This window comes from Hetaerina americana, unplaced genomic scaffold (genome assembly GCF_022747635.1).
Source record: "Hetaerina americana unplaced genomic scaffold, ioHetAmer1.1.p SCAF_11, whole genome shotgun sequence".
In the NCBI taxonomy this organism is placed as follows: Eukaryota; Metazoa; Arthropoda; class Insecta; order Odonata; family Calopterygidae; genus Hetaerina; species Hetaerina americana.
Genome location: NW_027286181.1, coordinates 1,061,755 through 1,085,573, shown reverse-complemented (window position 1 = coordinate 1,085,573; position 23,819 = coordinate 1,061,755). Strand labels below are relative to the sequence as shown.

At 37.9% G+C, this 23,819-nt stretch overlaps 1 protein-coding gene across 1 annotated transcript; it reads left to right on the top strand.

The window, feature by feature from the left end:
• Positions 1-2,947: 2,947 nt before the first annotated feature.
• On the top strand, positions 2,948-23,443 carry LOC139700874 (coiled-coil domain-containing protein 6). Its single transcript, XM_071599308.1, has 8 exons — positions 2,948-3,271; positions 3,565-3,714; positions 9,857-10,089; positions 10,667-10,824; positions 12,878-13,013; positions 16,794-16,921; positions 18,970-19,199; positions 21,256-23,443. Exons 1-8 carry the CDS (start codon positions 3,056-3,058, stop codon positions 21,478-21,480), a joined length of 1,476 nt encoding a protein of 491 aa, XP_071455409.1. The 5' UTR covers positions 2,948-3,055; the 3' UTR covers positions 21,481-23,443.
• The last annotated feature ends 376 nt before the right edge of the window (positions 23,444-23,819 follow it).

The window sequence follows — 23,819 nt, the reverse complement described above, 5'->3', positions numbered from 1 at the left end:
TTATCACAACCTTAAACATCTCACCACCTCTTAATAGCTTCTATGCCCTCTTATTCTGCAGTTCTTGAATTTCCTTAAATGACTCCCTCTCTTTCATTTCTCTGTGCATCTTAATTTAAGCCCAGCTTATTGTCTCAATCCTTCTCCACACCAATGTCTCAAAAGTCTTATACTCACGTGCTGTTATTCTCATAAGCACTTGATAAAGATTGAATTTCAGAAACATAATGATGTGCTACACATTACATTTTAATTACATAAATGGCATTGGAGTAATTCCAGGAAGGAAATTAAGAATAAATTTAAAAATTGCTTGAGGCAATGATAAATGACCCAGGCTGACCCTGGTGGCGTGCTCTTAGGCTTAATCAGCTGAGTGTTTTTATCCCCATTCACGTCGGAGGTTAAGACAGAATTTTAAAGGATTCAAGGACCAAGCAGAGATCCTTTTACATATTCTATAGGAATGTTTCAGGTGGAGGATTGTCTAGTTTATGCAGGACAAGGGCTACCAAGATTAAAATGTGTGCAAATTCCAGCAAACATTTTTGGTTGTACGTGAAATATATCAAGGAATGAATGTTCATTTAAAATAGCCAAAATTGGTTGCTAGGATTAGAATAAATGTTTAAATGTGGAAAGTATTAGTTAATCAAGAAATACATACTCTAAAAATGAGAGGAGTAGAGGGAAGAATGAACGGGTTGAGAAAGTATATGGATTTGATGCAGCAGTAATACACCAGAAGGAAGAAGTTTGTTGTTTTGCTGGTTGAGCATGTTGAGGGAATGGACGTGAGTTGAATCACCACTCGTATATGTATTTAAAAGGTAGGAGTAGACCCAGAAAGTCATAAGTGGATATCATCCAAGAGACTCAAAAAAGTTTAACATAAGTCTCAGGAACAGAGGAGTGTGTATGGAGCAATATCTGAATGCGTCAGAGGCAAAAGATATATCCTAAGACAGGGAAGAGTGGAGGAAATATGTGAAATGGTGTGTATGTATGATAGTTTGAATTTTAATTAATGTTATTGTCATTTGTGCATGGAATAAAGATTCTTTGTCTGAAATAAGTACTTTGAGATAAGCTTAATTATAGTAATTAATTTGTGGCAGAGTCAATTCTAAGAAAATTATTGATTTTGTTGCAAATGATGAGAAATTAAAAACTGTAGTCCTCACATAATTGTAAGGAAGTGAACTTTGGGTGTTTGGATCAGTATTTTAATCAAAACAAATTAAAAATAAAATATTCAACTAAATGTATGTGGAGTGTGTGGGAGAGCAGGAACAACCAATTTAGGAGATATACGTTGAGGAATGAATGAGTGGGTTGTGGAAGAATGTGGATTAGATACATTTTTAATACACAATTTGGCCAAGTTTGCTCATGTCGCGAAACTGGGAAAAAATAATTTCCAAATATATACCTATACCAGGGAAGAGTAAAAATGTTAGCCCTGGGAGTAGGTAAATGCAAGGGTGCGACCCTGCTTAAAATTCAGCAGTAGTACTTGCCAGAATATAATATTTTGTTCAGACGGAAACATATTCTTTAAGATGACTCCCAGGGACTTAGTGGGCCTGCTTCTTCCAGCTGAAACTTTCAATAGGGGATATTCCCACTCTTAAGGACCCAGGTTCGCATTCCGGGAGAGGCAAAATTCTTCAGATTTATCCAGATTCCTACCATATGGAGAGCACTACACGTGGAGTGCACGAGCTATAGGATGGGCCATTAAATTTGCGACCCTTTGGCATCTTTCTATCAGAGTAGGCTAATGGCAACAATTTTTCTCTACACCTTCCAAAAAAATCTTATCCGAAACAAATCATCCACCTACTCCTGTTAAGGCGACTGACCTGTTGCTGGACACTTTCGCTGATAACTTCTATTCTTGGGGAAGTACAAAATGTCATAGGATACCGCAAAAATGAGGCTATTTCTAGAAATTATCCAGAATTATGTGTTAGCAGTCTTCAATGGATTATGAAATTCTCGTGCTCAATATTGCTAGATCATTAGCTATTGCAGGTTCATTTTAAATTGCTATCACATTTACGTTTTTCTTTAATCATTGAAAGATATGTTGCTCATTACAATTTTGATGTAAGTGGCTCATTTCTTAAGTTTTACCAGAAATGGACAAATACAAGTGGGATCTGAAATGATTTTTGACCATCACCGTTAATCCAACCGACCTTCCTCCAATTTCTACAAGAATAACATTTAATTGGGAAAACTGTAATTCAGAAGCAATTAATATATCACTAAGACATACGAAAGAGAGATTTATTCATCATAGTGTATGAAATTACAGCGCTTCGGCAATCAAAAGTTTTCCGCTTTACGCAAAATATCAACTTTGGAGCTTGAAGATGTGCCACGAACCACAGATATCTCACGAAATCAAATAATTTCGTCGGATTGAAAATCGTTAGTTGAGGAAGGAATCACAATGTTTTCTTTAGTTAAGGATGGATGTAATCAATTTACAACTTTACGGGTTCCTTCTCCAATCGCTGAGCGTAATATTCGAGCAACGTTGCCACACGATATTTTATCAGATACTAACAAATGACTCTCGGATAGAAGCATTTGCAGCTCGGGGAACTTAAATGTACAAAAGTGGTCATTTTGTGCCAAGACAACGGATTAATTATAGCAACATTAGGAGAGTTTTAAAGCAGAAATTTTATCATAACATGTATCTTTATTATTTATTGCATTTAAACCATTTTTTTGACAAGAGTAACTTTCAATTTCTGTGAGGGTCTCAATGCGCATAGTTTAGAGTCATTTGTTATGAACCATTATTGAAACAAGGTTTGGCAACGATGCTCGGTTTTCGCGCTCGTGTTATTGGAGGAAAGTGAACTAGTTAGTTGAAAATTGATGACATCACGCTCAGTTTAAGAAAACTGTATATATTCTGCATAACTGATAGAACGAAAACAGTAAAAACTTCGTTTAAAAAATCATATACCGGGGTCGCCCAGATTGTCCATAAGCCCCATCACCCCCCATCTCCTATACGGCTGCAAAGGAAAACATGGCGGATAGTGCGAGTGAGAGTGATTCTAGCTCTATTGACGGGGGCCCTATCATGATGCCTCCGTCTCCCGTTTCTCGGGAACAGTTGCAAAAAAGAATAGAATCTTTGCAGCAGCAAAACAGGGTGTTGAAAGTAGAATTAGAAACATACAAATTGAGGGTTAAAGCCTTGCAGGAGGAGAATAAGGGGCTCCGTCAAGCATCTGTGATAATTGTAAGAATCACGTGTATTCTTTGTACTTTACCATGGTTTTTGAGTTAATTGATATGCATTCAAGTAATGCATGTGAAATTTTCGAAAGGCTTATCGAGGGAAGTCGTCTTTGTTAGAAATATGTTAATAAATTGTAACGTGCACAGTAGCCAGTCGACTTCCCGTTAAAATTTATGGACATCACATTTCGGCTCACTCTGTCGTGGTTTAATATTTTTATGTTTACCTAGCGCTGTAAAATTAAGCATACAAATTATTTTGTAGTCATTATAAGTAATTGGTTTCCCTTCCAGCAAGCAAAAGCTGAGCAAGAGGAAGAATTTATTAGCAACACCCTATTGAAAAAAATCCAAGCTCTTAAAAAAGAGAAGGAAACTTTGGCTCATCATTATGAACAAGAAGAAGAGTGTCTTACCAATGATCTATCAAGAAAACTCAACCAGGCAAGTTAACATGCTTTAAATTACGTGGTTCAATTTTCGTACGCGTTATTGGGAGCTATAAATATGGTATCGCCACTTAAAGATAAATTACATCGGTCCGTCCCTCATTAGTTGTACTGTCATTTGTATCGGCGTTACAATTTTTTTAAAGTTGGCTTTTCATTATGTATGTAAATTAGTTAAACCCAGACCCCCTTATTTTGGTGGCGGTTGTCAAATCGTATTGAAGCCCTGGGACACGTATATATGTTATACGATTCCTTTAATTGTTCACAGCCAGAGTAGTTTCATGAAACGACAAAATTAATAAAGCGACAAGCGGTGTTAAGAGGTTTAGAGACATGTTCTCAGTTAATTATGAATGGGTATTCAGTCCATAAAGTTATTGTGTATGTATTAATTTTAATTCTTGCCATTAAAAAATATTGCTCTAAATACTGCATGTGACTGTAAATACCATCTTTTCTGCCCATTTTGTATTTACAAAGTTTAGCATGAAGCCAAATATTGTACTTAAATTTCATCATTTTCTTTGTGACCCCAAAGAATATGATCATAGGGTTCTCCTTAATTTCTTCCTTTAAATAAAAGCGAATGGAAATTAAGTGAAAACACAATCTCTTGGATGTAAAATATTTTTAAAATATGTACTAATTCATTCCGTCTGTCATGCTATTCAAATAGCTCCAAGAGTCTACAGTACTTAGGAAATATGACTTGAAAGTTACTCGCCAGCCAAAAATAACTAGGAAACTTATGATTTTGTCATTTTCATTCTTTCAAACCCTATTCCAGTTGATTAAAAAAAATGATTCCAATTGGCCAAATGGATCAACCACGAATTCTCTGAATTGTAAAAGAATGTTGCACATGTAGGCCATTGATTTCTTTAAATTCCTGTCTCGCTATCAGCTTCTAAGAAGAATTGGTAGCTGTACTGTTCTATATATGAGAATTCTAAAGAGAATTTAAATTTAAAGAGGCTAAATATAGTGGATGCTGTACGACTAATTGCTCTGAATTAGCATTAATGTTTCACTTTACACATAATATGTTAAGTCCAGAATAAATATTTTAATTCTATTATGCGTGCAGCACATTCAACTGGTTACTACCTTTCATTAAATAAATGATACTTGGTTTGAAATTGCAATATTGTCTTCTATAATTAAAATTATATGATACAAATTATAAATCAGGATGTGAACTACCTGCCATATGTTAGAATGATGAAGGTAGATAAACCAAATGGTATGTTTTTATCTTATCCAGAAAGTTCAATTGAGAGTATTTTACCCAACAAAATCGGTTCCACCAAAGATGCTTTCAGCGAATGGAAATTTACGCCAAAAAAACAATACAATGATTGCTCTTGAGCAAATGTAATAGAACGTTGATCCTCGCCAAACCCTTTTTATTAGTGGAGCTTTTGCTTGTATAGAGACTCAACCGTAGCTCATTGCCTGATCAAGCATTTTGCACCAAAACCATTGTCTGATGACTACCCGGGGGAAGAGGACTCTTTGAGGCTAGGTAAGGAGCCCTGCTGAGATCTAAGGTGTCCAATCAAATCCTTTTATAGGTGTGTGGACCTTGATTTGCTGAGGAGTGTGATTTGGATTTTTCCTGTAATAATTCAGTTAATTAGTGTTGAGTCAAATAGTAAGCGAATGCAATACAATGAATCATACATAATAATGCATTTATTTGTCCAGAAATTTGTTGCATATTCATGCTTACACAAATATAGGACACATAACATATAAACTTACTTCACAATTTTAGAAGAAATACTATATATATATATATATATATATATATTTATTTATTTATATGTATGTATGTATGTATACATACCAATGCACTACTATATTTACATATTATTTGATTAAGCGTGGGTCGCGGTAATCCAGGGGGTGGAGTGTTGGACTACTGACTGGAGGGTCCCAGGTTCGATTCTCAGGCAAGGCACTCAGGGCACCTGCAGCTGCACCCAAGTTATATGATTTTTCTGGTACCAGATCTTCCTGAGAAACCATAACCGGCACAGGGGAAGGAACTGACCCCTCCTACTCTGATGTGTGAATTTCACATGCTGTTGGGCTTGGTACTGGGTGACCTGTACCATTACCTACCGAACCGACCTTCGGGTTGATTACTGTATTTATGGTTTTTATTTGAATAAGCAGGAATTGATGTGTAGTGACAATTCCAGGTATTCATTTACAGACTAGAACATATTATTTTTGAATAGGTTAAACAGCCTTTTCTTGAAAATAGGTACTTAAGTTTCTTATTTAATTTCCTTGGGAAGTTTATTGAGGAACAAGCCCATTGTTTTGGGTCCATGAGCAGTATTGTGTGTTCTGACTAATGGCTGGTGCAGGTAATTGCAGGACCTTGTGCAGTGACTATGGTATTCGTGGTTGGACTTATGCTGAGAAATATTACCCTTTGCATGCAAGATGACAGTAAATATAAGTATGCCAGGTACTAGTAATAAACCAAGTCTTTTGAAGAGAGGTTTAGATGGTACATTGCAAGGAGCATTGCTCGCAATACGTATAAACCTCTCTTGGATTTGGAAGATGATGCCCTCATGGGGAGAGGAACCCCAGAAGAGGATGCTAAAAGTAACATGAGAATAAAATTCACCATTGTAAATGGATAGAAGGACCTCTAAATTTACAGAATATGTAATATTTCTAATGAGGAAGCATAGGGAACTTTCTATGTAATTTGAAAGTGTGTTCCTCCCAAGACATGTTTCCATGCAGGATAACTCCCAGGAATTGGGTACTGGGCTTAAAGGGAATGCTTATACCTGCTGCATCTACTGAGATTGCTGTGGAAACTTTGTTTTTATTAGTGAAATAACTCTGGTCGGACTTTTTAAAATTTGGTTGTAGGAAGTTAAGAAGACACCATTCATTGAGAACCCAAGCTACTCCAGCTGCACTTTCTATCAAACCGTCCACTGAGAAGGCTGACACAGTAATATTTGTATCCTCAGCATACAGTAATGGGTCTATTCCCTAAATGGACTTAGCTAATCTGGTAGATCATTAATATAAATTAAAAATGAAATACGGCCGAGTACAGAACCCTGAGGAACGCCCAGTGTTACTTCTCTACCAGGAGAAACAAATTTAGAGCCATTTCTTGAGAGCTCCATATGCTTGATGCCGTTCACTTAGATATGATTAAATCCATTTGTATGGTGTGCCTCATATACCATAGCATTTCAGTTTATACAAGAGTAGCTGATGATTGACAAAATAAAAATAAACCTTAAGTTTCAGTTCTATTATCCCATCCTAAACGTATTTGATTCACCATGTGATATGTGGCTGTTGTAGTGGACCTTGTTTGTCTAAATCCATTTTGAGATGTGGATAATAGGTTATATGTTTCCAGGTATGACACCAGACAATGAGAGAAAACTATTTCAAATATTTCCCCTGACTGGTTCAACAGGGATATTGGTCTATAAGAATTAATCGCCAGTTTGCAACCTTTGCATTTGGATGTTGGCTCTATTTTGGCTGACTTAAGAGGGCTTTGGAAAATTCCAATTTTTAGGGATTCATTAATTAGGAATAACATTTGATCTTAATTTGTATTAAATGACCTTTTAATGGCTATTCCTGGGATGCCATCTAATCCAGAACTAAATTTGTTTGGGAATTTATTGATAATGTTGGTCAGTTCCATGTCTGAACAGGGGAATAGATATAACGAATTACACGTGTTAGGAATATGAGAATAATTAGCTGAATTGCCTGAAACTGTGGGAATGGTAGAAATCATTCAGAATGGAGGCCATTTTAGACTAATCTGGTATAGCATTACCAGCGGAGTCCTGCAGTTGAAGATCTTGTTATAAATTCTGTGTGCCCGTGGATTCGTTAACAATTTTCCAGATCTATCTAGATTTATTGTCTGCATTGGTAAGTATATGGTTGTTGAAAGATTTTTCAGCACACTGTAAGGTTTGGCGATAACTTCTCTTGAGTACTGATGGTCAACTGGATTTGATTTGCTTTTGTAGTACCCAGCTGCATCTTTCATTTTCTGTGAAAGCCAAGGAATTTCATCAGTGACCCACTGACTTTTGTATTTAACTGATGAGCTTGTGTTTTTTGTGTGCTTCAGGACAAGGCGAAAACAGATTTCAAAGTAATGTAGATAGGTGGAATAAAAACATGCAAAGCTTTTGTTAAATGATTCAACATCACTGATACAGACTTCTCAATGTCTTATGCAAGCAAGCTAAAGTATGAATAGCTGATTTACTTGTATGGTGCACATATTTTATGCTAATGCATTCGGAACTATAATTGATAAAATGGTGGGCTGTTGTAACTTCTAAGTGCCAGACAGATTTAACAATATGAACAAAGAGTTAATGGAAGTCACAATGGAGTAGGAAAACTTACCATGGAAGGTGCCAGATAATATTATCTTTTAACTTAGATTCCTGTAGTGAGAGCATAGTATGTGGCTAATGTTACCACCAATTCCTTCAATTTCCATGCATGGTATTATTTGCCCAGGTCCAATCATGGACACTACTAATTAAGCTTTCAAATGTTGTACAATACATGACTTTTAATAGTGTAACCCATTCTTTTAGTTCATACCCATGGTTTCTGTGGGACAAAATGTGTAATAGTCACAGTTATGATTAGAATTTTGTGTGATACAGCTCAGTCTACCACTAAATGGTTGTGTGAGCTATGAAGTGAAGTACCTATAATATAAATGGAATCATTTGGCATTTTACGATAACATTATATGTAGTTCATTTATGCAAAATTTGCTTTCTGAAAAATGACATCATTAAAACAGCAACTGTGCTAAAGTCCTCAGCTTAGAGTAAAGGCCCTTGGAAACTATTTAATCATGCGTGACCTAATCATGACAAGTGGCATGCATCTGTGACAAAGATTTTGTGTTCTATAGCAATGTTAATCAGAAGCAATAATGTGCACAGAGTAAATTGACATTTACGAGCCAATGTATTATATATTTTAATGGCAACCATCATTAAATGACATTAATTGAAAATAGCAATTTTCCACAAAAATATTTTTGTGGAAAATTGCTATCTTTAATTAATCATGATATTCCACCATATCACGCCTGAAACGTCTCTTTTTATTAAATGACATATTAAATGTGCATCATTAGATTGATTATACTCTGAGGCCAGTACCTGTTTTTCCAATACCATTATAGAAAAATACCAATTTTATTAGTTACCGATACCTTGTTTAACTTTCCGATAATGTATGGTGAATGCTTTTATTCCAGTGAACCCAACTGAAGCCAGGAGTATGGAAAGGTGTGCTTAATTATCAAAATAATATTTATGTAACATTTTATATTACCACAACAACAGTTGATCATTGGAATCAATTTCTTCCTCTAAGCCATTTTGCATGGTTTGTAAATGCTGAAAATTCCATTTTTTTAGAAATGTGAGCTGCTGATTGTATTCATCAGTTAAGTGGGTTCTTCTATTGATGACTATAACACATCTCTATAAAACTTTTGTTCCAAAAAGAATGAACCTCCAGGTATAACCTAATAGCATGAAGAGAGGTGTTCTAGATTTATTCATTTTGTCTGGTGATGTCAGTAGGTCAGAGGGACATTGAAGGGACTGTTTGGCTTCAGATAAATACATGCCAATTTCTATTTCCTTGCCATTTTCTGCCGAGTAAAAGTTTGAATGCTATTCAGAATTTGGATAACCTGAATTGATAGGCATAGTGAAGTGAAGATTACACTTATTTAATTTGTTAGGTTTTTTCACCTTACACTATTGAAAACCATAAACACAGTTATCAACCTGAAGGTCGGTTTGATAGGTGACAGAAGAGCTCACCCTATACCAAGCCCAAGGGCATGTGAGATTAACGCATCAGGGTATTAAGGAGTATCCTTTCTCTGTGCCGCTTATGGATTCCCGGGAACTTCTGATTTTCACAGAATCCCATAGCTTGGGTGAAGCTGAGGGTGATGAGAGAGAGGTATACTTGGGCCCTCCAGTCAGTAGTCCAACGCTCTACCCCTGGACTACCATGTCCCATAATGGCACGATTAATAATGTTTGAAAACATTTCATTTAATTTAGCTGCGACAAGAGAAATGTCGGTTGGAGCAGACACTGGAGCAAGAGCAGGAGTGCTTGGTCAACAAGTTGATGAGGAAGATAGAGAAGCTGGAAGCAGAGACAGTTTCCAAGCAACTCAACTTGGAGCAACTCCGCAGAGAAAAGGTGGAGCTTGAGAACACCCTGGAGCAAGAACAGGAGGCCCTTGTTAATAAACTGTGGAAGAGGATGGACAAATTGGAAGCTGAGAAAAGGTGTCTACTGCCATTTGATTATAGAGGCTGTCTGTCATACTGATTGCACAGCAATCTTCTATTCCCCTTGCATCATGAGGAAGGTACTAAAGACTGCGGCCAGTCATATTAAACATTCCGCAAAGCCTCATGAATAATCATGTTTTTGTTGCAAAGTAGCATCAGCAGTGTACAAGATTTTGTTCCTTGAGGAATGCATGTTGTTCCCTTGTGCACGTAGGGTCGAACATTTTTGTCAGGAGGTACTGGCTATTTGAAAATAGACTTTCTATTAAGAACTTTCCTATGTATTAGAAAAAATTAAAGACTAGTGAAGATCTAATCAGACTCACTCAATGCAAATATTTAAGGCAATCTACTGTTTTCACTCATGCTCTTCTTAATCTAATTAGTTGCTAAAAATATAATCACAGAAAAAGTGTATTTTTGGGCACATCTGTATTCATTTTGCTCATTTGCTGAAATTATGTTTGAATGCAGTGAAGCATTCTCCATCTAAGAACAAGCAGTGGCCCAAAATGCTTCCAAAGATTTCTCCCAATAATTAATGTTAATTTATTTCATATGTTTGTTTCAGGACTTTGCAAATTAAACTGGATCAGCCAGTTTCAGACCCAGCCTCTCCTCGGGAAATAAGCAATGGCGACACCGCTGCCAATTTGAGCTCACACATCCAGACACTGCGATCGGAAGTTGCTCATCTCAAGAGCCAGCTGGCCAACGCCCAGCAAGAACGTAAGTTGAAGCTCCTTGAAGAAAAGGCCCTTCTAGTCCAACATTTAATCATAAATCCCCTGCCCGGTCTTTGAATGATCGAATCTATGGGATGCTGCATGTGGTCATGATGAAAGAATCCAAAACATCTATCCACATCATCTTGATAGTTCCAGGGAAATCATTCTAAGGGAAATAATACCCATAGTGTTTTGGCATAGAGATATTAGGACATGCATGATGACAACTTGTGTGTGTCATGGTACAGTATTAAAGAGAAAACAATTCCTCCTGGATTAGAAAGTCCTGTCTATGTCACTGCACTTCCTGGTTATGGAAAGTGTTCTTTGTTGTTGGGTTGGATGGAAAAGTTTGATTCTCTGGATGACTTATTTTTTACAAGTTATTCACACCACAAAGCTTCTGCATCACAGTGATAGTTAAAAAGTTTTTATAGTAAACTGGAAAAATATGAACTTTGAGATGCAAATGACATGAACGTATAAAAAAGGTCAACATTTGTTTAACTTATTTGAAATCTGCATATTTTGACACCTATTGGATTCACCCGAAATCTCATCTCCGATGTTTTTCATTTTCCATAAAATATCCAGGATGGTGAATGATAGCCCCTTTGTCGTATCAAAATTATTTTAATCCTTTCAAAGTATTCGGCGGTCTGGGGAAGAAAGCAATTGACAAATGGAAACTCAAGGTTGAATATGAGGTGAATACTTAACACAAAATAAAGTAAAGTTAAGTTGTTGAAAAATCTACGTTCAATCATTGCCGACTAACCCTGAGGTTGTTTGCTCCGACAGCCTACGTAGAATAAAATCTCTGACAAATTTGGTCTATGAATGCACCCACCCTGCCATATCACTTGAGCCTGGGTGTGAAGCTAAATCAAGGTTCCAAGAAATGCATGGGTGAAGGCAATGTGAGCAACATTCAGGTTTCTCTCTCCAAATGGTCGCTAGACATCAAATGTCCCTCACCTAATCCTATACAACTCTCCCGTGCTCCCCAAGTATTCTCATTCCATCTCCAAAATTCCATCGATAATAAAAAACCTTGATATTATGGAATAAACCTGAGGGGTAAAGCTCAATTCATAAGAAATTCAATAGTCCCATTTTCCCCAAACATTTTCACTGGAGTCTTCCAGTAAGTATTAATTATTGCATGTTAAAAACCCAAACTGTTTCATTATGCTTGTAGGCCTTTATTTACATCATCCATTCTACCAACTGATGAAATCACGTGGTGGAGTCTTAAAATTCCTTTGACATTTTCAAAGCTTTCATCTTTTGTCATCTCAACTGATGGGAAAGACTCAATTTTTTCCTCACTAAATCCTTAGTTTGATGTATGATTTCTTAAGATCTATCTAGTGAAGATCCTGACAGAGTTGTGATTGTTAAATTAGTACATGAAATGTGTGTAACTGATCCCATCACAAGCATATCATTGCCTCTGGAACACCACACTTACTTTGAAGCTTGAATATTGTTTTTACTGCCTCTTCAGCAACTAGTACTGTATAGTTCGTTATTGTCATCTCTGATCCTTTATTCAGTTTGGATTTGAAAGTAGCCTTTTTCCACTGGGCAATATTCTTTTTTTTTATCCATCAGTAAATTGATGAAGAGTATGGTTTATCAGAGGAAAAACATGTCATTAAATGTGAGCTAATATGGTTTGAATAAATTTGATTGTCAACAGATAGAAGGAAAGAAGCTATCCTAAGGATACCTAAGATTTGTTTTACTGTTCTTGTTTGTTTGATTGTGGTACTCAGTGGAGACCACTCAATTATCACTAGATTTTATTGTCCTTTAGTAAAAAATGGCTCAATATTATTGAGTCAACTTAATTTTTCTTCCGAAATGAAAATTTACTGATGTATTTCATTTTAATTAAGCAAAAAAATACTTGATGAAGGGAAGCCTTTGCCATACAAAAAAATCTTCCATTCCCATATTCATCCACCAGAAATGGCATGCTACGTTTTCTAGTTGTCATCATGGATTGTATGTTGAACTTAATGTCATTAATTTTGCTCCAATTTCAGACACAGAAAAAATGCAGAGGTATGCGATGGAGGAGAGGCAGATTCGTGAGGAGAATTTGCTACTTCAGAGGAAATTACAGTTGGAGGTGGAGAGAAGGGAGGCCCTCTGTAGGCATTTGTCTGAATCTGAGTCGAGGTAAGTTTCTGAAAAAACTTCTTTCAGTTCAATTTGATTGGTGAATCAGGGTTTTTAATGATCACAGAGTCCGTTTGTTTCAGAAACATCAGCATCCTTTAGCCCTCAATACTTCCCAATAGAATATTAATGTTCTCGTGCCATGAGTGGCCATCCATCATATTGCACCCATCACCTTCTGGATAAAGCCTCATTCTCTTTTCCTTTTTATTTATTTATTTATTGTCTATCAAATCCACTCTTTTGAGACGTATCCAAACCATCTGGATCTTATTTTCCGTTCTTTGCTTCATATTTCCTTTTCATCCCTTCTGTCCTTCATATTTTCCCGTTACTCGTTTAGTGGCTTTTTTGGTCTTCGACTGTCAGCATCATGTTTCATGTGGTGCATCTTTTATTGTTTTTTTTTCTTCAAGTATAAATGCACCGGTGCTGGTGAGAGAGTCCTTATTTCCCAGACTTCTTTTTTTTTTTTAATCTATCAATCATCAGCCGTGGGAAGTTTTTTTAAAAACTATTCCAAGATCTTGTTCTACCCGTAATGATTACTGCATAAACAAGCTTATTGTGATTTTTTTCCTTTCGATGTCCTTGAACCCTCCTTCAGTCTTCTTTTCTTCCTAAATCTAAAAGTGCTTTGGAAGGCTTGTTTTCAATTTCTCTTCAATTCTTCAGCTCTGTTCATACAGTAGAATCTTGATTTTTGTGATACATTTCATTTTACGCAAGTGATTTAGCAGTTGCAGCCAGTTCCTAATGTATTTTTATAGAAATGTTTTTTGAAATAGCATGCATTTCATATGAAGCTTTTCTGTGAAGCTGTTTTGGTCCTTGTGAGGAAGCATCAAATTGTTTTCGCTCAAGTTAACAGGAGAACTTAGGAATTGAGGCAGCTCTGGGAATATTCGTGCCCATTCTGACTGAACTATTTTGTAATGCAGTGGTATCATTCCATGCATTAATAATGAATTCTAGCATGTATTTTTTTATATTGCCATTGAATATTTTTTATATCCTTATGTTTTTGCAATGAAACTGCAGATCTAATGGAGCTATAGTTGGTTGCACATGATAAAATAAATTACAAGCATGCATTGGTTATCATTAGACAAAGATGTATCGTCCACTATCTCAGGACTTGAGCAACTTCTGGGTCATCATTTGTTCATTTTCAATATATTTGTATGCATTGCAAAGTTGAAAATCAACTTTAGACAAAGAATTATCTTGTAGACAAATTTTCTGAATTATACTTATCATAACTCACTTGTCAAAACATACCATTTCTATTGCCATTTTATAACTTAGAAATGGGGGGAAAAAGAGGATTTACTCGAGTGTAGTCTAATTGCATTTCATAAAAGCTTTGCACACTGCCTGCAATTGTTCCTGATTTCAATGATTGAATTTGACTTATTTTGTGTTTAGTATTCTCCCCCATATTCAGCTTTGAGAATTGATTCGTCCCTTTTCTTTCTTTCCCAGTCTGCCGAATACTTATGAGGATTAAAACAATTTTGATTGGACAAAGTTTGAAAGAGAAAAGAACCTCCAGGATATATATCATGGATGGTTGGTTCGGCATCTGACAAATTATTTGCTTAAATAATGTTGAAAAGAAACAGCTTCTTAATTCCATGTGCGCAATATATTTGCATGACCCAGGTTTCTCTGCTGTGCGGCATCAATGGGTAAAATACAGTCCTGCGTGTGTCTATGGAGTCCTTTTGAGGGTGGGGGTTCGGAAGGGAGAGGTGAAAAATGAGGGAATGGTGGTTGGAAGGGTATATTGTGTGGATGAGGGGGTAGGGTTGATATTGCTAATGGTGGAAAGGAGGTGGTGGTTGGCTGTTGGTGAGTTGGGGCATGGGAGAGGGGAGGAAGTGCTGGAAAGATAATGGCTGTGGAAAATAAATGAAGTCTGTTCAAAAAGTTCCCAAAATTTTGTATGGCAAAGAAAATACTTCATTAACAAATTATTGGTCAAAGTCCTCCCTAACATTTGCACTTATACCAATGGTGTTCCCAATTTTTGAGAGAGTCCTGGAATGCTTCTTCCGGGATGCTCATAAGCTCCTCCATCAATTTTTTCCCTATCTCTGGAATGATGACAAATCTTTTACCTATCGGCAAGGTTTTTAATTTGGTGAACAGGTAAAAAGTCACGTGGGGCTAGGTCTGGTGAGTTCAGTGGGTGGAGAAGCACAGAGGTCTTGTTTTTGGCTACAAACTCATGAGTTCTGAGAGGTGAATGAGCTGGTATGTCGTTATGGTGAAAAAAACCTCTTGCCGCTCCATAGTTCACGTATGTCATAGCCCCCCAGGTAGTACTCCTCATTGACTGGTCTTTTTGGGGCGAGGGGATGTTTCACCAATCCATTGTGGAAGATTGCACTTTTGTTTCAATGTCAAATGCATTAACCTCTGACTCATCACCCGTTACGATCCTGGACAAGAAGGTTTCATCCTCTTCAGCTCGATCAAACAGTTCCCGACAGACTTGAATTCTCGATGTTGTTTCTGGTATGTTGTCATCAGGCAAGGCACGAATTGGGTGGTGACTTGATGTATCCTCAATTTGTTGGTCGGGATTCCATAGCATGAGCCATTCTGGATGCCACATTTTGCTGCTAGTTCCCTGACAGTTAAACGTTGATTTGCTCAGATGAGATCATTCACTTTCCTGATGTTGGGGACATCAGTCAATGTTGATGGTCACCTGGAACTCTCGTTGTCTTCCACTGATTGCCAACCTTTTTTGAACTGAGTAAAACACTCTCAACATGCAATATGTTTCATGGCATCCTCACCATTAGCCAAGTTGCAGGTTTCGATTGAGGATATATCAGGAAGAAAGAGGGGAATATCTGTGCACAGCATTAAAGATGCCGTAGGAAAATCAGTAATTGAAAGTGGTCTGAATGGCTTGCATTGACCAATGTACTGGCCATCCAGCCAGAGGGCTCTGGTTTGAATTCTGAATATGGCAGGATTTTTCAGTGGCATCCTGATTCCTGCTTGGGGTCGGTTCTATTTGAAGAGCAAGAGCACTTTGTTGAGCCCACCATCTGTGGGATGGGATTAATAACTGCGGACCCTTTGGTACCTTTTACCAAGGGTAGGCTTATTCCAGAGCTGGGTATCTATCCAACCTTCCCCCATTCTACCTCTACTTACCAAATCACTTACCTATCCCTAATGATGCAAAAGACCCTGGCAGCTGCTCACCTTCCCTAAAAACTACTACTATCATTCATTGACAAGGGAAGAGTTAAAAAAGATTGAAAGGATATTCAAGGATATAGATGGTAAAGATATAAGACTAGGAAGTTTAGCCATGGAAGGAGAATATGATGTAGTGGGGATAGCTGAGGACTATGCATACGTGATTGTGAGATAGAAAGGGCATTAAAGGAATTGAAGTCAAGTAAAACCATGGGGATGAGGGGTTAAGAAGAGGTTTTGTTTTGCAAAGCTAAGGAATGTAGGGCTTTTCAGTCTGTTTCCATTCTGAAACTTACCTTAAAGTTAATATATATATTGCAGCAAAACTGTGCACTGAAGCCTTCGAAGCATCAAATGGTGGCTGGATACAGGATGGGTGGCTGGATTATTGTAATATTACCAATTTGTAATGCTTTCCTTGTCTTAGGTCTTAATTAGAAAAACTCTGGAGGAAGGAATATAGTATGCTGGCTTCATTGAGTTTTAAGTTTTTGTTGGAGTTGGTTTCTTGAAATGAATGATCACTAAGTGCATCATTTTTGTTTCCATTTTTAGTGTTGAAATGGAAGAGGAGCGACATTACAATGAAATTGCAATGTCTGGTGTACCAATCCGGCCAAGAACTGTCTCTAGCCCTGTACCATACAACCCTTCACCCAGCACATCACGCCCATTAAGTCCAGGTAAGGCTCTTTCCCTGTGATTGTGAACGGAAGGTGGCCCACAGTCAATTTTAAAAAGGCATAATGTTTATGCACTACTCATTGAAACTAAGTAGTAAATGCCTCAATGCATGCAAATAGTTTTTGTTGTGATGAGGGAATATCGTATCATTCACGGTAGTCATTCCTTATTTTTACGGTCCTTGGCATTGATCTTGGGCAGGAATCACTATTCCACATTGTCGGCTTTTTTTCGTGCATCTTATATTTTAAAGTATGTAATCCTGGATATTATTATGGTCAATGAAAACGGGATAGCCGAGACCGTAAACTTGATTGGCACAAGGTTGAAAAGGGGGTGGGGGAGAAACCTTGTGCCAATCAAGTTTACGGTCTCGGCTAACCCGTTTACATTGCTTCAAGAACATGGGTACATTCATTTTATATTTGCATTATTATGGTCCTCTCAAGAGTAACTACATTTATTTATTGCAAAACAATTAAATGATGTAGTAATTTTTAATATTAATAATTTATATAATATAATAATTTTATAATGATGACAATAAAGGATTGAATGCATGCCCCTTTAAATTCTTGGGAATCATTGTAAAAAGAGTCACCCTTTTTAGAGGCAATTTGCCAGTAATAGTATAGTGATGTCACCATTGTAGCTTTCATTCTTTGGGATTTGAATGCTCTGTGAAGAGCATTAGAGAAATAAGATTCCTGATTCACTAGGTTTGTTTTATAAGGAAATTGATATGGTAATATCAATGGGCACTTCATTATTCTCACCTACTAATAATTTCTTAAATATCTAGGGAGACTAGTGTGGAGACAATTACATATGCACTGTTCACATCAGTTGTTTACATTAGTAGAAGATGCATGTTGCATGCATGTGCTTCAATGCAACGTAGTGAAGTCATTGTTTTGTTTAGACAAAGTTGTTATTATTTGTGTATATTATGGTGAGATCTCAGAATAAAAAGACCTCACAATCCCTGCTGAATCAATCACTGTATCAAGTTCCCTTTATTACTTATGGCTCTTTTTTTCCTCTCTGTCCACCCCTGGTGGTTTGTGCACCCTTTGGGACCCCGATAAGCCTTTGGTTTGTCGTCAGGTTTCCTGGGAGCCAAAGCACCAGAGCACAATACCCATGGCCGAGGTAGGACTTGGACCCTTGATCTGGGGTTAGCGGGCGAGAATTTGTTACCTCACCCATGTGGCAATACTAAAATAATCTTTTAGCTCATTCCCATGACTTCCATGGAATAGTATAGCTGTCTGTGTTTGTAGGTAATTATTGTCAAGAGTTGTGGGAATATAAACTGGGAAACTATAGAAATGAATTCTTGCCCATTGTTTTGTCTGCATGATTTTCACAGCATGCATTGCCATATTGTAATAATATGTATCACAAATTTTTATTGGTCAATCTTGTTGACTGAACTAGGTTAATACTGAAAATATGGCTTATCAATTGGTAAAGCTTATACATCAAGCATCAGAGCTATTTGAGAATGTAATCTATTAATACAATGACAAAAATGTATTACATTATATTGTCATCTATTTTAGGAAAATGTATGCTCGACCATAAAATATTGATGGTATAAAATGAATTCCATTACAATTTAGATGTTGAATCAATCTTAATATCAAACCGTGGCAATGGGTTGGGGATATCGGGCTTGTTATTACCAGTTCAGTACACATGTAAATTGTGGGCAACTGTAACTTGCGAACATGTAGTGATGCTTAAAATATGCTGTAGTCTTTGCTTCTGGATTCCAGTGGACTTGTTTCTGTTGCTGAATCCCTACAAAAGCTATTTGAAATTAGACTTTGACCTAATTTACCTCTTGTATTTAGCTAGTCGATTTAGTTAGTCTCCTATTTAAGAGCCAGTGAAAAGGTATAAATGGATACCTACGTTTGGCTCCTTCCACCATCCTTGGGTACAACTCTAGAAACAATTTCCCCATTCCTAGCCGACTCTATAGTCTTGAAGTTGTGCAGCATTTCCCTTAAGTGATCATATTTTTCCATCCATCTTCTAGGTCTGAATCCAGTAAATCTGAACACATCTCGGGAGAGTATTGGCTATAACCCTCCCAGTCCCATGAGTCGGTGCTATGCTTGTGGCCAGACCACTTACCACCAGCTCCCCCCGATGTCCTGCCCACCCCCGCAACCCCTCTCTGTGACGCCTGCTGCTGTGGCTGCTGTCGCCGCAGGTTACCTGCCATCTTCCTCGCCTCCTGCTCCGCCCGTAGGGATTTCTATCACCGTAAGTTTTGAGTATTGTAGTGGATTGACCGAGATGTGACCGTTGGCTTGGTTAAAAAAAATTGATTTGGTTATTGCTGAGTGGTAGCCCTAATATTCACGCAGTGTACGGGTGTAGTAAGTTTGTTTTTTGTCATTAAGCCTTATTGCCTATTTTCACCATGTTGGTCATAAGTTATCTCAATTTCGTACATATCGTGTGGTGTTGGTTCATTTGTTACAAACTTTCACGTGCACGACATCTGTAGCAAAATCTCCACCCGAGTTTCAATGAAGAAGCACGATCATGAGGTGGAAAAAAAACCATCTCCCTCTGTCTTTGTAAGCTGATGCCTGGATTGGTGAGATTGGGTTGAGGCAGGGTGAGGTGAAGGAAGGGAGGGAACCAGTTGTGCCAAAGTCTTAGCTGCCAGGATGGCGTAAAAGCCAGGCTACAATTGGTCAATTAGGGGCATGACCTCAGGGCCATAAAATTTCCTTAAAACTTTTGAGCTGTTCTCAAACATTAAGCTCGTGTCTATTGTTACAATTATGTAAACATTATTCATTGAAACTCGGGTCACAAGCTTGTTATCATGTGGAGATGTATGTAAAATTTTGTTTTCATTAAGCCATGTGACAATGAAATACCACATAGTTCCCCAGGAGAGACTTGCATTTATCCTTTGTTTTTTTTTTAAGAATTAAAAAAAATGACTCGTGCAAAGTCCTGGACAAATTGAATGTTCCACCTAGATACATGTGATAGCAGTGATTGCTCAAGAACTTTTTTATAGGTAATAATTGTTCACATTGTGGACGAGGCATTGTTGAAAGAAGAGTGTGCGCATGAATGAAGGTGGCTGAATGCGGATGAGAAACCAAGTTGCTGTGGGTTGGAGATTAGGGTGATTACGTTAGGGAATTGGAGATGTATCCATGTGTGTATTCCACCCTGCATTAAGAAGCAGTTTGTTTTAATGACTTGCAGCTAAGGGGATCCCCTCTCCCAAACTAAAGCAGTGGGATCCACTTGAGGATCTCTTGGCTTGTGAACTCTTCCCTTGCCCTAGTTCAGTTCATCCATCTCCATGAGCCACCATTGGAACGGGGTGAGGGGGAGGGCATGTAATCACAAGAGTGCTAAAGCGTAGCCATGCTGTCTCTAACTCAGTGCCTCCTGGCCTTGAGGTTCACTGCACCCTGGACTGTGCATCTGATGAAAATACCAAGTTCACCAACAGTTTGGTAGTGATTGATCGAAGTAAGCATGTTCATCTCGTATCAAAGCTCTAGCTCATTGAGTTTGGTGGTGAGAGTCGTTGATAGAGCTAACTCATGCACTTATCTCTGTGCTAATGGATGCTCACGATAGAGCACGGATAATGGAAATATGCTGGAAATATGGTCTTAGTATAAATGGATACGTACAGAAACTCTTTTTTTTTAATTTCCTGTGATTAATTCATGTTCTTCAACAATGGAAAGTACATTTTTTTGATGGAATGGAATTATGTTGCCACAAAAAGAGAGAACTATCCGATCAAGTGAATAGCAGAGTGTATTTTTCTCAGAAAGCAAAACCAGTCACGCAGCCAGGAAAAAACAAATGACTGTCCAAAGGCAAATATTGATAAAGGATTGCTGGTACAGATATGTGTTCCTCATATGATATGCAGATAAAAATAATACAGCGTGGATAGTTAATAACTGTTTTGCAAAACTATGCGTTTGCTCTCTCCTCAAAGGAGAATGTCTAATTCCCATGGCTAATGAGCGCAAGGGAAATGATAGTGGGGTAGTGCAGACATTGCAAAAATGTTTAAAAGATTAAATACGATTGACAACTACTTATTTTGTGAAATTAACAACTTTTAAAAAAACCAAAGTGTTTCAACTTCTGTATTCTCTTCACAAAATACAATTTTCAAAGCATTTAATTATCTTTATGATTTTAATTTTGTTGAAATTTTAAGGTGCCTGGAAGAGAGAATACTGCGGATAATCATGAGTTTGCTGTATTGATGTTTTTCATTATTATATTTATGATGCATATGAATTGGTTGCTTTTGCCACAGGCCCACCTACCTCGATCGGTGGCAGTTCCTCGGCCTACAGAGAGATTCATCAAGCCCGCGGTACCCCCCCCAGCTTCATCACTACACCCCCTTACAACGCACGGCACGACTTCTGTGGTGGTGGGCCAGACGTCCCCCAGCGCCGCTCCCCCGCCCTCCATCCAAGCCCCCGTCCCGGCCCACCCTCCAGGGACGTCATCTCCAATGGAAATCTCAAAGAGCTAAGAAGGTGGCGTGGCAACCGTGTGACTTCCCATCTAATGGGCTCCCCCTGGCGTCTTGCTTGCTGTCTAAATGAATGCTGAATACTAAAGGTTGGACCCAGTCAAGGGAGACATTGGGGTTCCGTGCCCATTTACTCTGTGTAATGGTTTTGGTTGGCATAGTCAAAAAAAATAAGATAATAAAGAATATCTGTTGGTAACTTGTTGAGAGAAGTATTAATCAGAGTATGGGTTAACCAGGAAAACGTTTTTGACTTAAAAAGGTGTGTAGTGTTTGCTGGTGGTATCCTTGTATTAAAAAAAAAAACTTTTGTTTGATCACTCGAGGTCTGCAGTGACTCAGTTTCCCAAAGGCGGCTTCCCTGCTTTGCTCTGGAGAGAAGAAGCGAGGGGAAATGCAGACAAAATAGAGTCATCTTTCAATGTGTGCATTAGCCCTAAGGAAGAGGACTGCCTCTTTGTCTCCTAACCTCTCTTGCCCTGCCCCATGCCATTTCTTACTTCCTCCGCAGCAATCTTGTCCTGGATATACTGTGTGTGTGTGTGCATTCTAGCATTTGCATACACCAATGTTCACCTATAATTCTTATGCCCCCCAGTCTTTGGGCCTTGTGGAGGGAATCTTTGTGGAAAGTTAACAACTGCTCCATACATTATGTAAATTGATGTTTGAGATTTTCAAGTTTCCCCATCATCCGTTGGTGAATTCTCCCTTGGAGCATGTGGGTTCAAGGAGGTTTGTTTTCTCAAGGAAGTGCAATGAGAGGTGGGGGTATGGTGAACTCTTTCCAACCCTGTAAATTGAGGGGGGGGCGGCCTCCTGTTTGGCACCCTCCACCAATCCCCTTTCTCTCTCTCAGCCCATTCATATCTGTTTCCATTCATTGTGTGTTCACGCCATGCCAGTTTGTGCACATCTGGTATAAAATATATGGACAGTGTTACTCATGGTTTTTTAATGCTTGTTATGGCTGTTACAATTTTGCCATGAAATGCTCTTGTAACTCTTGGCTCTTGTAAAGGAGTTCACTTCTTTATGATCCCTGTGTTCTGTTTATAAATAAAGGCGAGGAGTCTTTGAATTAATATTTTGTATGTGTTGTCCCACGGGGTGGATTTCTGTAATGTACCACTTGAGTGCATATGTTGACTGTGGTTCCGCTATCTGGAGTGGTATGTGTCACATTCCGAAAAATCTGTTTGGCTAAAGCCTTGAGGAGAAGGCTGCTATTTATGAGGTGGATTTGTAAATCTATTATGTCCTCAAGAATTGTCCATCTTGTTATTTTTGAATATGAATTTCTTGGTTTTTTGGATTTATTCAATAAATTGTATTTTATTGAAGCCTTGAAATGGTGAATTACAGATGCTTTGGGCTGTGCTGTGTAATGATGGAAAATTAATATTGACTCATAAAGTGTGATATGTGCGCTATGATCTACTGCATTGTTTGGTGGTGCTTTAAAATGTTCTTTGCAAGGTGTTTTTTTTTCTATCAAAGTACTTCTCTGTAGCTTTTTCATTGCATGTTTTGGGAGGGATTAATGTCTTTTTTTACTTTTAGAAATGATTTAAAACCATTTGAAAGACATTGATAGACTTTGTAATTCGTTTTTTCAAGAATGAACTCTAGTTGGATCATTTGTGTACGATTAACCGTAAATTAAACGAGGTTTGTATGTTCCACTTAGGATATTGATGTCAAATCTCAAAGAGTTTTGCTTAAAAATTAAATGGGCCGGTTTACAAAAATGCTTGTAATTGTCTTGTGTTATGTTTTTGTTACGGCTTTGAGTAAATTTTGCCATTGAGAATGGATAAAATTGAAGTTCTTAAAAAGAAAATTATTCTATAGTAGCTTCCTGGACATGTACTTACCGACAGTATTTTGTGCATGGTTATAGTAAACCGTCTCAATCTCTTGTTAATTATTCAAAGGAGCAAATAAAGATAATTTTGCCAACTATGTGCAATTTATTTTACGGTAGTCTCATCATCAACCAGCTTTGGTATTTGAATTTCCCCCTGACGAGTGTATTTGGAAGAGAGGTCGGTCACATGACCATGCATCACCTTTTACGCATGTCCGTTTTTTTCGCTCGCGAGATCGCCCACGTGACGGCGGAGCACATGACGTTATTTACGATGCGACCGCTCTGCTCATCGCATAGGCTCGCCGGACAGCAACTTCCTTTTCGGGTGGCGACCAGGCACAGGTTACTGGTCTCCTGTTTCGTGGATCATAAATCCTGCCACCTTTGAGAGGACTTAAGAACTAGGAGCAACCATTACACAACTCATCGGCGAAGCGAGGGATCCGAGTGAATTCGAATTCAACTT

Bases quoted from the DNA above. Each gene is read 5' to 3' on its own strand.
- LOC139700874 (XM_071599308.1), top strand. From the start codon at position 3,056: ATGGCGGATAGTGCGAGTGAGAGTGATTCTAGCTCTATTGACGGGGGC. The intron at 13,014-16,793 runs GTAAGTTTCTGA...TTCCATTTTTAG, and splicing joins TTGTCTGAATCTGAGTCGAG to TGTTGAAATGGAAGAGGAGC. The intron at 16,922-18,969 runs GTAAGGCTCTTT...TCCATCTTCTAG, and splicing joins ATCACGCCCATTAAGTCCAG to GTCTGAATCCAGTAAATCTG.